The sequence below is a fragment of the Ambystoma mexicanum genome, chromosome 1q (genome assembly GCF_040938575.1).
Source record: "Ambystoma mexicanum isolate Mex_15411 chromosome 1q, UKY_AmexF1_1, whole genome shotgun sequence".
Taxonomy (NCBI): Eukaryota; Metazoa; Chordata; class Amphibia; order Caudata; family Ambystomatidae; genus Ambystoma; species Ambystoma mexicanum.
In genome coordinates this window covers 188,480,426-188,496,008 of record NC_090922.1, presented here as the reverse complement: position 1 = coordinate 188,496,008, position 15,583 = coordinate 188,480,426, and the positions used below count along the sequence as shown (strand labels likewise).

Sequence of the window (15,583 nt, the reverse complement as noted above, 5' to 3'; positions counted from 1 at the left end):
GCACACTGCTTAAATGTAGGTGGGGCGCCTGCGGGTCTAGACTCTTCTCCAACAGCAACCAAACAAACGCACACATTGCCCCAGCAAACTCAGGCTAGTAAGAGACCAGGAATGCCTGATTGGCTCCAAACCTGACAAGCACCAGCCCCATTACAAATCAGGACTGGAAGGATCTGTGGGGGGCTGGTAGGTTCCCATCCTCCTTCCAGGGCTGTCCTCTCTAATAAACACCATAACTGGGACCTATGCTAGGTTGCGCTCAACTCACTGATAACTCAGAGATACGCCACAACATACAGGCACAAACTAGGTAGCCCCCATCCCTGGAAAATGCTCACATACATTATCGCACTTCTTTGAAAAGATGGGAATCCAACAGAAGTGGCAGCCCCATGGCTGACGCTACCAGACAGGGATCACACAGATGCACACACCTAAACTAAGAGGGACTGGAAGGTGATGGTTCCGGACTCCTTTGAATTATCATCAACTCCCCTCACTCCAGGTAGACTGTTTGTGTTATAATATCATGGGAATATATGCTTCCGTGCTCTGTAAAAGTGGGAGTTGGGTTTATCTAGTGGAGACAGGAAAATGTATGATAGTTTTGCTGTTGTTCAAAAGTACTGAGGTATTGTGTGTGGGTCTGTTCTAGGTGATTTGTGTTTAAAGTACTTGAGGTACCTGTATCCAGAGGCGCCCCTAGCACTAGAATACAATGGTTGGGACTGTGAATCTATAAGTTGGTTGGAGTGCTGTAGTGTGCTTATGTTTAATGCATGTTGGCAATGGGTATTCAAATTGCTCTGTGTGTGTCGGGCTGGGATTTAATGGGTATGCTTCTGTTTTGGAATGTCGAAATTGAGCGTGGTAGTTTGGGAAATTATCTGTGTATGTCTTAATGGGCATATATAGAATCCATCTGATGCCAACATCCTGGTAGTCGTGCACCTCTGGTAGGGCCATTGTGTGTACACGTATTTAGTAATCAAAAAATAGTCCATAGGTGCCCCTCTGCGACCTATTGACCTGTTCAGATGGGAAATATCCATTTGCATATTAGTCTTTGTCCCGCCCATATGGGCAGTCCAGCACCGAAATGCTATGGCAATTTCCTTCTGAACAAGAGTAACAACAGCAACCCCATACACGTGTTTCACCCTAGTTGGGCCTCATCAGTGAGGTGGTGCTGTGCCTCTCTGAGCACAGTGAGCAAGGGGTCCACGTCTGGGTGACCCTAGGAAACCTAGGGTGACTAAACCTAAGTCCCTTATACAATCAAAAAATAGTCCATAGGCGCCCCTCTGCTAGAACGAACACGGCCCATTGACCTGTTCTTTGGGAAGTTACCCACTCGAGAGTCTGCAGCCACACTGCAACTCACTGTACCTTTCAAGTATTTAGTAACACTGGGGTGAGCTGGTATCGCTGACCATGGGTAGCGTTCAGTGTCTAGTGTTGAATCAGAGGGGGAAAACCTCTAATATCAGGAAGCAGTAACTACCCGGTGAAGGTGTAGTGAGATGTCAGAGGGTGATACATTGGAGTAGCCAGTGGTGGGAAAATCGCAGCAGAAGAGATAACGGCTGCAAACATCCAGGAGTAGACGGCAGTGGGGGGCATTTGAGGGAGCCTTCTATGGGCAAATGGGGACGACATCTAAGGCGGACAACAATGGTATTAATTGCCGGCAGAGTAAGGCAGTAGTGGTCCTAACCTCAGATTAGTCAGCAAAGGAAATGTGAACAGTATAATGTGGAAAATCTCCCATGGTAGTTTGAGCTTGAAGCAAGCCATGGGCATCTACAAGATGGCTTAAAGTGGGCACCTAAGAATGAGGCAGCACCGTAGCACCTCCAACTAAACTACAGAGATATTGGGGGTCATTACGAGGTAGGCGGTAAGGGCTTAACAGTGCCGGTAAAGGTGCCGGAGCTGTCAACCCCTTACCGCCCCATTACGAGTCTGCTTGCGAGACCCGCTAGCAGACGAGGATGCTAACAACGGGCCTGTTATTAACGGGCCCGTTGTTAGCATCATCCCCATTCCCATTGAGCCCCATGGGGGCTCAATGGGGATGTAGCGGGTCCGGGTTCCTTGAATGAGGCATTACCGGGCCCTCCAAGGTTGGAATGGCCAAGTAATTCCTCATTCAAGGAACCTGGACCTGGTTCCCGGTAAGGGGGTAGCCATACCGCTAATAGCGGCATGGTTACCTCCTACCTCGTAATGACCCCCATTGTCTTTGGACCTCTTTTGGTCCCTGGGTCAAGTAGAGTGGGTTATCACCTGGGTCTACCTACTGTAGTGGTTTTTCTAAGGACATACCTCTTGTAACCAGCCCCCAGCTTGTCGCTGTGGCAAGCATCTATTAAAGTGTTGCTGTGATGATGATGCCATAGCTTGCAGTCCAGCTGGCGGAAACACGGTGTGGAGTGTGGTCCATTGAGGGTTCTTTGTTCTGTTAACCATAGTCATTTGACTGGAAATGTTCGAGGGAGAAAGAAAAAACCATTTGAACAAAAATGACTTGGTTTTCACTCCGCTGACACCCTACTGCCCCAAGCCCCTTACTTACCATCATATTCTTTAGTTCTCTGTGCTCAGAATACACAAGAACACACCTACGTGTGCCATAAGTGTGCTGAATGTGGGTGAATCAGTGCCCCCACAGACTGTCCCACATCAAGATCTGCACACTCACTCACACTTCCATCCTAGCCAGACTGGGAAGACATTAGAGGTGGTTTCACAGGCTACCTTGCATCACAAGGGAGAGCTCCTACCAGAAGACTGAGATGGGATCAACAAACAACTTAAATCATATTAAAAGACAAGAACAGTCTATTAGATTGGAAATAACTAAGGATACATGGTTAGGAGGCAATAAACAGAAAGTTACGAGGCAACATGAGTTAGTCTGTAAGATATGTAGTCCTAAACCTGTCCCTACCCTTTGGGGTTCCACCTTCATGCAGTTTAAAAAAGAGGCACTCGTAATCCTAGGGGGATTGGGTGTTCCCGCATTTCTTTCTTGTCCTTGGCATCAGGATGCTTCTTGTTTGCTTCTTGGCTTAGGTTCCCTGGCCTTTACACCACCAAAGCGTTTCATCGTCAAGACATATGCTTGCACTTTAGACTCATATGGATTCCCTCAAGGATTCTCTTAGGCCTGGGATTGTTGGACATAACCCGTGGCCCTGCAGGGTGGACATTTATGATCTCTCCTCTCCGGCATCTGAGAACCTTTCATAGCTACTTGGTCATGCAATACTTTTGTTCCTTGCTGCTGCCCTCCTTTTGAGTTTCTGCATTGTTCCGCTCTTCTTCCATTTCTGAATGATTCCCTACACCTCAGCATCATGTCACACTCTCCATCCTAAACCCTTCACCAGTGTCTCCTCCACCTTAATTCCCTACCCCATTTTTATCTCCTTCTTGCCTCCTGTTCTTGTCACCTTCTCCTCAAGCCCTGACCTATCCTGTTTATGTTTATGTAGTGCTGGAGACAAGGCCCACAGGCAGGGGAGCACTAACAAGACAAACCACAAATAACACAGATCAGTAATCCTAATCGTTAAGAGGAAGCAGGCTGCAAGGAGAAAGTCAGTGGAACAGATCTGTCTTTAGAACACGTCTTCTACAGTCTCATTCCATCTCTTCCACCTCTGCTCTTCCAACTCCTTCTTTCTCCTTATCCTTCCCGTGCAAATCTTTCTTTCTACCCCTCTTCTCTTCTTCAGCTCCTTGTCTCCACCCCTCCTCCCATCGCTCAGCGACACTCAGTTGGTGGTGACACCCAGTACCCACAGGCTCTCCAGCATCTTTCCCCAGTTTTAGGCATGGGACTTTATCACACTCCCCATGTTTAACAATGCACACCCTTGTCTTTTGATAAAATCTCCTGATTTCTCAATGAGGCTGACTAGCCTAGCCAATTACATGTCAGGCTTAAGTGACAGTTGAATCTGTACATGCCCCATTCTTTCCGAAGAACACTAGCCTTTTGGTCAATAAAGCAATTTACATGTAGACCAGTCTACTCTGTCAACACAGCACCTCGTGGGCTTACTTGACACTGGCATGCTGACCCATATCAGGCCTGCTGCTTGGCATCACGTGCACATTTCGGGAGCCCAGAATCTCTGTATCATCTTTCTTTGGAATCTATAGTCTTCAAGGTTCAGGTAGGTGAGATGTTCTGCTGGGTGACTGAGGGGCAGGTTCTGTTGGGTTTCTGGGCAGCAGCTACTGATGTTGGTCTAAGCCAGAGGCTGGGGCGTCTAAGAGGCAACTTGTGGTATCTGAGTGACACGTTTAAGTGGCGTGACAGATTTGAATAGGTGTCTGAATAGGAAGATGACATTTGAGCAACAGTTTTGATTCTATGTGACAAGATCTTGTTCTTCCTGGGTGACCACTGCCAGTGGGTGGGTGGCAGATTTGGGTTGATGACTGGGCAAATGTTTTGTTGGGTCTATTTGGTGACAGGTTTGGTTATGTCTCTGAGCCACAGCGTTCTTGTCGGTTTGAGTGGCAGATCCATGTGTTTGTTTGGGTTGGTTCCTGGACTGTAGATTCAGTAGGGTGTTTTGTGTCAGAATCTGGTGGGTGTCTTCTAGTGTAAGCGTTTGCAAGCAGAGCAATGCCTTTGAATGCATGCATTGAGGGAAATGAATCTCAGTTGGGATATCAATTTCTTGCATTGTCTATGTCTGGTAAATCTTTTCCTGCTCTGAGGCATTGACTGAGGACGTTTCCTCTGTCAGCACCTGTAGTACTATGAACAAAGTGCACAATGATTAACCCAAAAACAGGAACCATACGTGTTAAGTAGGGACGCACTTTGAGAGAGGGTAGAAGGATCTGACAGGGACGCAAGGAGACAGCAAAACGCGCTTTTATCCCTCATACACCCCATTATTTGCAGGTAGATCTGTCCTGCTCCCTCTCTTGCTTTCTCTCCCTCTGGCTCGCTCGATTTCCAAGTAATACATTTCATGTGGAATCCAGCTAGAAAGAGAGAGTTTCAAGGAGAGCTGCTTAGATCAGTGGGTACAAACACAACCATTTCCCTTTGTAGTCTTTTCTGGGACACATTAGTGTTTGAGTGAGGAGCCCTCTCCATTTCAGGGTGCCAGAGCAGCTGACGTAGGAGAGCCCGGGAATGAGATAGTCTCAGGGTCCCCAAAGCCAATCGAGCTGCTGAGTTTTGCAGGATCTGCAGATGGTTGACCAAAAGAGATGGTTGGCCCAAGTAGTTCCCATTGCAATAATCCAAAGACTCCATGATGGAGGAGTTCACTACCTTGGCAGGCAATTCAGGAGGAAGAAAAGGCAAAATCCTCTTCAGGACCTTCAGCTTAACAAAACCATTGTGACAGACGGAAGAATTTGAGCTTCCCAATAGCCACATGGGAGAAGTTTAACCTCCAGGCTCTTGACTGATTCAGCTTGAGTAAGACAAGGCTCTAGAGAGGCTGGCCAATAGTCATTGCTACAATTTGACTTAGAATTGAGAGAACCCACAAGAAGAATCTCTGGTTTGTTCCCATTCAGCTTTAACCAGTTCCTCGTCATCCACTCACAATAGAGGACAAACCGTTTTGTAGTTTGGAGGGAGGATCAGTCATGGGAGAATTAAGATGTAAGAGAACCTGTGTATCCTCTGCATAGGTATATAAATGCACTCCATGTTCCGCTATCAAATCGGCTAATGGTTGCAGATGCAGGTTAAAGAGAAGGGGGAAAAGAACAGAACCCTTGGGAACACCACAAGTCCATGCCACCGGAGCAGATTTGAACGGAGGAAGAGACACCATTTGATAGCGGTCAGATAGCAAAGAAGCTAATCACATGAACGGGCACTCAGAGATACCAGCTTTTTCCAAATAACACAGTAGAGCCCCATGGTCTAGAGTATCAAAGGCTGCGGAGAGGTCAAGGAGAAGCAAAACTCCCACCTGGCCGAGGTCTTGAATCAGTGCAAGATCATCCAAAATGAAGATCATGTATGACTCTAAAATGGAATTGGAAAGGATGAAGAAGGTTGTGGTATTCAAGAAAATTTGAAAGCTGCTAAGTAACAATAGCCTCCATCAATTTCCTAAAAATCGGCAAGAGAGGAATAGGGCGATAGTTCACTACCAAAGAAGTGTTCAGATGAGACTTTTTCAAAAGTGGAGAGACTACTGCGTGCTTAAGGATAGGAATCTCACCAGTAGTTAAAGAATGGTGAAGTGCTGCTGTGAACAGAGGGATCGCATCAGCAGAAGGAGCATGAATAACATGGAGAGGCATTGGGTGCATAGGGGCTGCTAATCTGAGCTTGGATAGAGAAGCAATGTCTACTTGAATTTCCCACAAGAGGGGACTGCACAATTTGCCAGAATTTAGATGACCGGGGATACTAGTCTGGATAGACTGTCGAATAGCCTGAATCTTTTCAGTGAAAAAGGTGCTAATGTCATCACATCAGGCTTGAGTGTATAGCCTCAACATCATTACAGGAAGTGATCTTTGAACCAGATATGGTTTAGAAAGCAAGCATTCAAAATATGAGTTAGCATATTGAAGTTATAATTTCTGCAGTTTTCCATTACTTTGTTGTGGCTTTTTTTGAACCAGTTGTTAAAGCAAAATGTATGAAGTTGTTTTCATTGGACAATTGGAGCATATGCAAAATGAACATAAATATAGCATCTTACATTTTGAGTACTTGTTAAAATGGGGCAAATTGCACTTCTTTCAAGGTATTTCTACCAGCAATACTATCGTAACACTTCAAAATATTTTCCAAAGGGAAAGGCTGGTTTCATTCATGTATTGCAAATAGTGGGGTGTAGCGTGCATCAAATGGCATGGTAGACTGTGTTCTGTGAGGGGTCCGAAAAGTGAGGCGGACAACTTTTGGATGATTTATCACATTTTGCCATTTTATTAAATTATAGGTTTAATCAAACGCCTCACTATCCTTACACTGATGAGGATTTCCCTGCCTAACAAAACTAAAGGAAAACACTAACACAGGATACCTGGCCCTCAAACTTAAACATAAAATACACAAAAGATATATGGCAATTCACAGTGACATCAATAATGATATTAACAGTCTATCTTGGTAACCTGGGTGAACTCCCCCTTGCCCAAGTTTCAAGTTAACGTCAGTTCCAATGTTCAACAAAAATAAACAAGGAAATCCAAATTGGTAATAAAGTCTTAGTTCAGTTCTTGGTTCCTTCAATGTGTCAAAAGAAAAGTTTATTAACCAAAGTTCAAGCAGTAGAAAAATGTCTCTTCTTGCTTGAATAATGACTTACCACTTCATTCAATAGCATCAGTGTTATTTCCGCCCAAGATGGTTTGCCACAATTCATACAGGTCAAAGACAAACAAACAGTTCTTTGTTATGCTCTGAACAGACACAATCTCTGGAAAGGTAAATGAAATGGAGCTTCCAATAAGGGTAATAATGACAACGTCTGTCTTTGTCAGGATGAGTTCGCAGCATTTCTACTTCAACCTCAACTACTCCTTTATTAGGTTAACTTCGGCAAGATTTCACCATGTGGGTTTACTCGCTTGTCCTATAGTGTTCCATGTTCAACTGTGCTCATGAAGTTTTAAATCCACTGAAAACCAAAATATTACCACAGTTTCAACAGTCTGCTTTTTTGTGACTTTGAACAACTTTGTATGTAAGACAAGATTCACTTTAGTGCACTTCAACACCTTCAAGTAAGCAAGGCGCTCTTCCTCTGAATAGCCTCTGTGTTCCTCTTGTTCTCTTGTGTACTCCTCCCTTTCAGCCTATCTACACCTGACACACTCTCCTGGTCCCCTTCTTATTCCTCCTCCCGCATGCTGATCCTGCTTAGGGCCGGCCTGTTACCACTGGTACCATCCCAGGTTGTATGACTATTCCCTTCACCTCTCCCCTCTCTATTTCTGCTGCTACCTCCTTTACATTAATTCAGAGTTCAACTCCTGCTGGTACCACCACCTCCTCTTTATCGCGGTGACCTCCTGATCTAACTGCAACATCCACTATTCCTCCTTCACCTGCTGATGTTGCCTCCTCTTCTATTATGCTTCCACCTTCATGTACCTCCTCCTTCTCTATGCCAAATGCAACTGCCTTAATGCTGTTCTCAGCACCTATTACCAGCTGTTGTTACCACCTCCTCCTGAGTACTGCCTTAACTACCTGTTGTCAACACCACCTCTTTAATACTGCTTTTACTGCCTGTTATTTCTACCTCCTGCAGAAATCTACGTGTTGTACCACCTTCTCGAATATACCATCTGTACCTCCTCTTGTCACCACCTCCCTGATAACGACTTTACCACCTATTGTTAATACTGTGAGGAATCGGGAATGAAACTCAGACACAAGTTAGTCATGTTTTTGGTTTGAGACTTTTATGAAAATAAAAGGGTTTGGAAAAGGCATCTCTGACCCTGCTCTAAGAGGTATTTTCCTATCTAAAACCAAACCTAAGGATCTGTCTGTATCAGGATGTCAACATAAAAACTGTCCTTGTGTCCAAAAGTTCTATTCTGACCTTCACACTATAAACTAAACTATAAGGTGAAAAGGGAAATGTCTTTAATCGTAAGTGCTTGGAAAAAAAGTTCATAAACGAAGAATAAATTGTTCCAACTTAAAAGTTCTCCGAGGATAAAGAGTCCTTGTTCAAAGGGTGACTTCCTTCCTCTGGATTTTTCTTCAAAAGGTCCTTGTTCCAGAGGACGATTCCTTTCCCGTGAATATTTGTTTAACACAAAAGTTCCTTAAGCACAAGCGATCCTTGTTCCAGAGGATGATCTTGTTCGCCTGGATTTCTTCTTCTACACAAAGGTTCCTCAGGAATACAGGGTCCACAAGTTCAATATAATACACACAGCTGTTTGGGTTTATAAGTCTCTGTCTTTCAGTATTCCTAGTATCTCTTCCTACCAGTAAGTCCTCCTTATCTTTCTATGAACACAGTTCTGATATTTCTTCTCAGGACGTCTGTTAGCCACACTCTTATAATCGCTTGGTATACTCGCCTGGCAGGATTTCTCATACTCCCGCACTTGTAATTGCCTGGTATACTTTCCTGCCAGAACATCTTGTTTTCCTATACTTGTAATTGCCTGGTATACTTTCCTGCCAGGACTTCTTGTATTCGCACACACACTTGTGATTGCCAGGAATTCTTGTATTCATGTACTTGTAATTGCTTGGTAAACTCTTCTGCCAAGCCTTCCTGTATTCACACACACCTGTGATTGTTTGGTAAACTCTCCTGCCAGTGCTTCTTGTATTCATGTACTTGTAATTGCCTGGTATAATATCCTGCCCGAGCTTTTTGCATTCACACACTTGTAATTACCCAGTGCACTCTCCTGCCAGGGCTTCTTATAGTGACAAAATGTTTCTCTCCACTTCCAAAGTTGCACGTTCCCTTTGTTGTTTAATATATCCTCTTGATCTATTATATGATTGAGTTTCCCCATCTATTTTCATTCCATACATTCACATACTGATAGGGGTCTTGTTTGCCATTCACTTTCTTGCTTCATAATTAGTCTCTTTATTTCTCACTTTCATTCTGTTTACTATTATTCTTGTTTGGTGTGCCCACCGATATGACTCGGGGTAGCCACTATCCTTGGGCTGACTCAAAAGCTCCTGCTGGCGTTCAGACCCGTTTGCAGTCAACCGGAAAAGGTGCACTGCCTTCTTTCCTCACGTGACTGCTTTCTCTTTGTTCTGTTTTCTCTCGAAGGTTCGTTTCAGCATGCCTGCCCCACTTAAGGCTCTGGTTGGTAAGGCACTGCTTTCCATGGTCAGCAAATGACCAGGAGTCTTCCCCTGGCATTTCCCCAGCATATCCTGACCTTGCAGCATCTCCCTTCTTCCTGGATGGTGAGCCGCGCGGCTCCACCACATCGGTCTGTGCTTCTCTGAATCGCGAACCTTCTGGAGAGGTGAAACGCTTTCTTCAAAACAGCAGCAGCCTCTACCACTTTGCTGCCCTTCTTTACATTTCCCGGGCACAGGTGATTTCGGAAAACAACTAGCCTGCTCATTGGGCCTGTTGCTTCTTCTACTCTGCAGTGCTCTTTCCCTCTTGCTCGTCCCAGTATTCGGGTGATTCTGGGAAAATAAGTCCATTGTTGATGGTTGATTAAAAAGGCTTGGATGATCAGTTTCAATTGTTTCAAATAGTAAATCGGTTCTAAATGATGTACATTTGAGGGAGTCTTGTTATTTCCACAAAGTAGACAAGAGTTGGAAGTTTGATCGATATGATTTTGGGAAAGGTTTTCCTTATTCTTCCTAGGGGGAGGTGTAGACGTATGGCAATAGGCCATGAAGGTGTTGGGTATGCGAGGATTGTCTTCAAGGGCAAATGGGGGATAGCATGTCTCATCCAATGAAGCCATGACATCTCCCCGGAGGTTGTCTCCTCCCATGTGATCCTCCGTCGTATAGCTGCCCCGAGGGTTAGGATCAGGAAGCGACTGCCGTCCCCAGGCCACATGGGAGGTCACCTCTGTGAGATCTATGATGACTCCATTGGATTCATCACACTATCTTCTACTGAACACATCTTGTACCACCTATTGTTACCTCCTCCATTATACTACCTCTGCTGTCTACGGTTACCACTTCCTCAGATATACCCCCTTTACCTCTTAGTGTCATAACCTCTTAAAATATATCACTATTACCTGCTATTGTTACCACCTCCTCCAAAACACCACCTTTACCTCCTGATGTTACCTCCTCCAATATACCACCTTCCCCCTCCAAGCCCTCACTTACCAGTTTCTTCCCAGGCTATTCCTCAGTCTTCCTAAGCTTGACACCCTCCGATTGTCTCTGTTCCCTAACCACTTCCATACTCCACCCTCCTGCTCCAACAACCCACACAAACGGGAGTATCTGGGGTTTATAGGGCGTTGTTGCCTCCACCTGGGTTAGGCTCTTTGTCAGTGTCTACACGTGTGTGTTCTGGTATTGGGGCATGGCTGGAATTGGTTTCTGCTCTTGGTTTCCTCTAGGCCTGTTGTTTCCTTATTTTTGGTTTCTTGGCCGTCGCAACCATTGCCATCCCTCTATTGGTGCTTAGGACTGCCCCAGAATAATACAGCCCCCTGCTTTCCCAGTCTGTTCATCTGCAATGTCTTGTATTTGTTTGATAGTGATACCTGCTGTCAGAGAATTGTGCACCGCCTACATTGTTTCCCTTGCGGATATTCTAGGCCTTGGAAATGTTTACTAAGCCTTTAAAGTACCTTTCTTTCTAGCGCAGGAGATTTTACACATGCACCAGATTCTATACCTTCCCACAGTTTTGAAACAGCCTTCCTTTCCAATGCGAGGTGTTCAAATTAACAGTAGCAAGAGCCTTAAGAGTTTTTAGGAGAGAACTCGGCTTGTGACTAGCAACGCATGCGTGGTTTCTCCCTCTAGGTGCCTGTTTGTCTAAACGGGCTTTCGGATATGCTCAATAGTGAGGGACTCCAAAGCAGTCCTGTCTGTTAACTATCCCTTGCCGCATGAATGGGACCAAGGAAGGAAAGTTGCCAGGCGTCCCCTTATGTCACCCCTGGGCCCATCATCCGCTGTTCCCCTGAGTCACCCCCTTGACTGTCCCCAGAACAAGGCTGGTGACTTTGTTACACATACTATTTACTATTGCTCAATTCCACTGGTCCATATGCTCCTCCTGCTAGGGGGACCCGTAGTCTGATCTGAGGTTCACATAAGCATAGACTTAGCTCCCATCGGTCCATTTAGAGAATGATTGCCAACATTTTGAGGTTTGCAATACATTTCTGAAATTGACCACCATAGCACACCCGATAATGTGCTCCACATACCTAAAGGGTTGGCTTGAGCACATCTGGAGTCCATCTTACATCCAACAGCTGACTTTACTTCCAGCTTTATTAGTGTCAGAAATTTTGCCTTTGCGCGTAATCTCACTTACTGTTCAAAAGCTATCAGAAATGGTCCTACTCTGAGGAACCCGACCGTTCTTGTGCATTTCGTGTATCAGTCGGAACCTTTGAACTTCTCTTCCTCTCGCCTGTTCCCTTTCCTTTCTCCTCTTTCATTGCCAAAAAAGCACTGGTTTCCTATGGTGTGGCCCAATACATCACTTTTGGACAAGCTTCGGCATTGTTAGTCCTCAATGGTGGTGATGGGTGCATTATAGAAGTAGTGATTAAGCATTATTTCTACTTTTATGATAAGTCTTTAAACACAAATGCTGTTCTTTTTAAATATTTAGGTCATTTGAATTCAGATAATTTTGCTTTTGTTTATCCATTTTCAAGATAACTGCTTAGATGAAGAAAAGAGGCTGTTCACCCTAGAAGAAAGTGCACATTTAATGTGGTAGGTCTGCATTTTTGGTGGCTGAGATCACCCATCCATCAACAAAGGCTACTCGCACACCTCTTTGGCAACTAGCTCTTCCCTAAAGAATTCTGGCAGAGGATAACTGCGGTTACTCTGCAGACATGTTCTACATATGTGTGTATTTCTGGGAGGGCTTACAAGTCATTCTTTCATGTTATAGAATGTGTAAAGCTGCTTCAATTCATAATGGAAGGGAGTCCTTTCTATTTCCCGGAAGGCATGTATTCTTCTGGGAATGTTCTGTCTGCTTTCCAGCTGTCTCTTCCGTTTCCTTTAAAAGTATGCTGATGGGTAGCTCTTTTGGAAATGAATTACCTTATCAAGAGCTGAACGAAATGCAAAGGACTCTGCTTGCTCTTTAAAAGTCTCAAGCATTCTTTTAAACATTCATGTTTTGTCACATAATGCACCCAACCAAGTTTGATTCCTACCAATCGTTTATTCTTTTATTGAATTGTCTTTCCAGGGTGCCATCACTTCCATGACCAAAGCTATGGCAGTGGACGAGAGCAAGTATGGCGTCCGGGTGAATGGGTATGCTTTCTACTGGTCACGCGCTCGTGAACACATCACGAGTACACTTGCACATTCTCTGTGTTTCTGCCCCATGAGTTGCAGGGCCATGGGCCTACTTTTTGTTAAGATGTGCACTCCCGCAGGCACGCTATGCAACCCAATCCTGGGTTTGAGGCAGACAGGCAGTGTGGCTCCACCACCTAATATTTTTGTAATTGTGTTTTCTATTTCTATTGTATTTATATATACATTGAGTGTAGCATGCTTGTTGTGAGTCATTGTTCCGTCCACGTCCCAATGACGTGTGGCAGCAAGATCACTTATGTTAAATGATATTTGTGTTGAGCGCATCCTCCAGCAATATGGCCTGCAGTTTTGTGCGCTTGCCTGTGTGCACTGAAGGCCAGAGCCTACAAGCGCGCATGCAAGAGTCTGTGTGTGTGGACCGTGTCCTAACTAAATGGTTGTAGATGTGCGTGAGCGTTACTGCGTGCAGGGGATGGTGTGATTTTGGATATCAGGAGAAAGATTGATCGGTGTGTGCGTGGGGGGATGAATCTGGAGTTGGCGTGGGTCCCAAGTCACAGCGGCATTTTGGGTAATGAGTTGGTGGATCGGGCGGCGGGTGAGGGTATGAGAAGGGAAGCGGTTGATGTGAGGTTGCCTTTGAGTGTGGACGAGGTGAAGGCTGTGATGGTGAGACGGGTCATGGATGAGTTGCAGGAGAGGTGGGTGAGTGGGGTGAAGGGCAGGTGGATGTTTGGTGTTTGTGGGAAAGTGTCGAAGAAGGTAGATGCGGGAAGTCTGGAATGGAGAAGGGGGGAGGAGGTGATGCTGAATCGATTGAGAATAGGGCATGTGGGGCTGAAAGATTGTTTGTTCCGAGTGGGGAAGCGAGAGTCGAGGGACTGTGCGGTTTGTGGGGTGCCTGAGACAGTGGGACATTTTCTACTTGATGTGAGAGACATGTTGCAGAAAGAGAATTGATGAGAGTTCGGATGTCTGCGGCTGGGTGTGGCTGAGTTGAGTGGGAAGGCTTTTTTGGGAGGTGACGGAGTGAGAGGCAGTAGGAGGGGCAGTGTGTTGTTGGATTTTGTGAGGCAGACGGGGAGGTGGGAGGAACTGTGAGTTTATGTAAGTTAAATAATGATTGATGGGTTAGGTGCACATCATCCATTAGGATGGGGAAGCGCCTGCGTGGGTCCACCCACGCTTTCGATAATTTAAAGAAAAGAAAGAAAGATCATGGCGCTGCATTCTTTTAGCTGCAGAGAATGGTACAGGTGTATAGTTGTTAGGTGTCTGAGAGATTATGCTGGCTGATTTTTTTAAATGTAGTTTTAATTTTTAAGGATCAGCAAACACTGTACAGGCATGTACAATATAACAACATGACAAAATCAAGGCTAAAAAAAAAAGCCCATTTACAATCGGCCCACAGGGTAATATTAAAAATACAGGCCGGTCGCAAACGCAAACAGATCTAGGGCCTGAAAAACAGAACTCACAAATGTATATATTTTTTAAATTAGAAAGATTCAGTCTTGTCCCCAACATAAGGGGACGAGATTTACAAATCGAGAATGCTTCTCTGTCGAAGTAGGAGTCGGTAATGCCTTTTTAAATTTAGGAACGTTCAGCTTTAGCTGAAACCTTTGTACCTGCAAGAGAGTATACGCCTTGCAGACAGATCACTGGGACAGCCTGCGGGAATCGCCTGGCAAGCTTTGTCACATTGAACCCAAGAAGCAAGACAGGTGCGACTCCTGTAACTCGGAAGTGAAGTGGGTCCCCTGTATGACCTTGAGACCAGTCTATCAGCAGTATGAAGCACTGACCTCAAAAAAGCATGGTCGGATTTTGATAAATGAACCAAAAACAAGTTACCTGTATCCAGCTGGGAACCATCTAAAGCTTGGACTAAGGAACATAAATCAGCCGAGAGGGAACATCTCGGATTAAAACAAATAGGTCAACTAAAAGGTAGAAGACCAGACACGTTTCAGTCCATGGGTGTGTGTGTGGACAGATGGGAATCTCCCGAAACAAAGTAATTGCATTGAGGAAGAAATACGGGGAGGGATACAATTGGTTGCCAACGCATGCACCCAGAAATTATCGGGAAGCGCAGAAGACGCATTAAAAACAAGCCAGGCCTTCAATATATTTAATTTCTAAAAATGTCAGCCATCCAACGTTAAATGCTTGAAGCGACAGCTTCCACTTGCAGATGCCATTAACCTCGGGTACCTGCATGTGCTACTGAGCGTCCTCAGCTAACCATCTTCCCGGATCTCGCTGCTTCTGGCTAGAGCGTCCAGCAGCTGTATAGCAATCGTAAGCCAAACCGTGATTAGCGCAAACCTTGCTTTCCTCCAGCAACGACACAGCATGGCTGCATCAGACCCAAACTTCATTTGTGTGTCTATCGTGCAAGACACACAAGCTTATACTGGGAAGTAAAGGGCACCCGGCTGTAAAGTGCCCTGTTTGCTCACCATTGGTTAATGTTCCTGCGGAGCCCGCATACGGGTTTTGTGCCGCTGGCAGGGAATACGGAGCACTGTGGTCACTCGGTAGCAACAGTGTCCCCTTCATTAATGAAAATCGAATTCAAAATGGTGGGCCAGCCTATTGAAGGCT

At 45.2% G+C, this 15,583-nt stretch overlaps 1 protein-coding gene across 3 annotated transcripts in view; it reads left to right on the top strand.

Moving 5' to 3' along the window:
* HSD17B14 (hydroxysteroid 17-beta dehydrogenase 14) overlaps positions 1-15,583 on the top strand; it is a 228,854-nt gene that overhangs the window by 166,524 nt on the left and 46,747 nt on the right. For all 3 annotated transcript variants that reach the window (XM_069637075.1, XM_069637065.1, XM_069637058.1), the window contains one exon: positions 12,891-12,958. In XM_069637075.1, the coding sequence (XP_069493176.1) occupies positions 12,891-12,958 (68 nt within the window). The remainder of the gene's footprint in view (positions 1-12,890; positions 12,959-15,583) is intronic.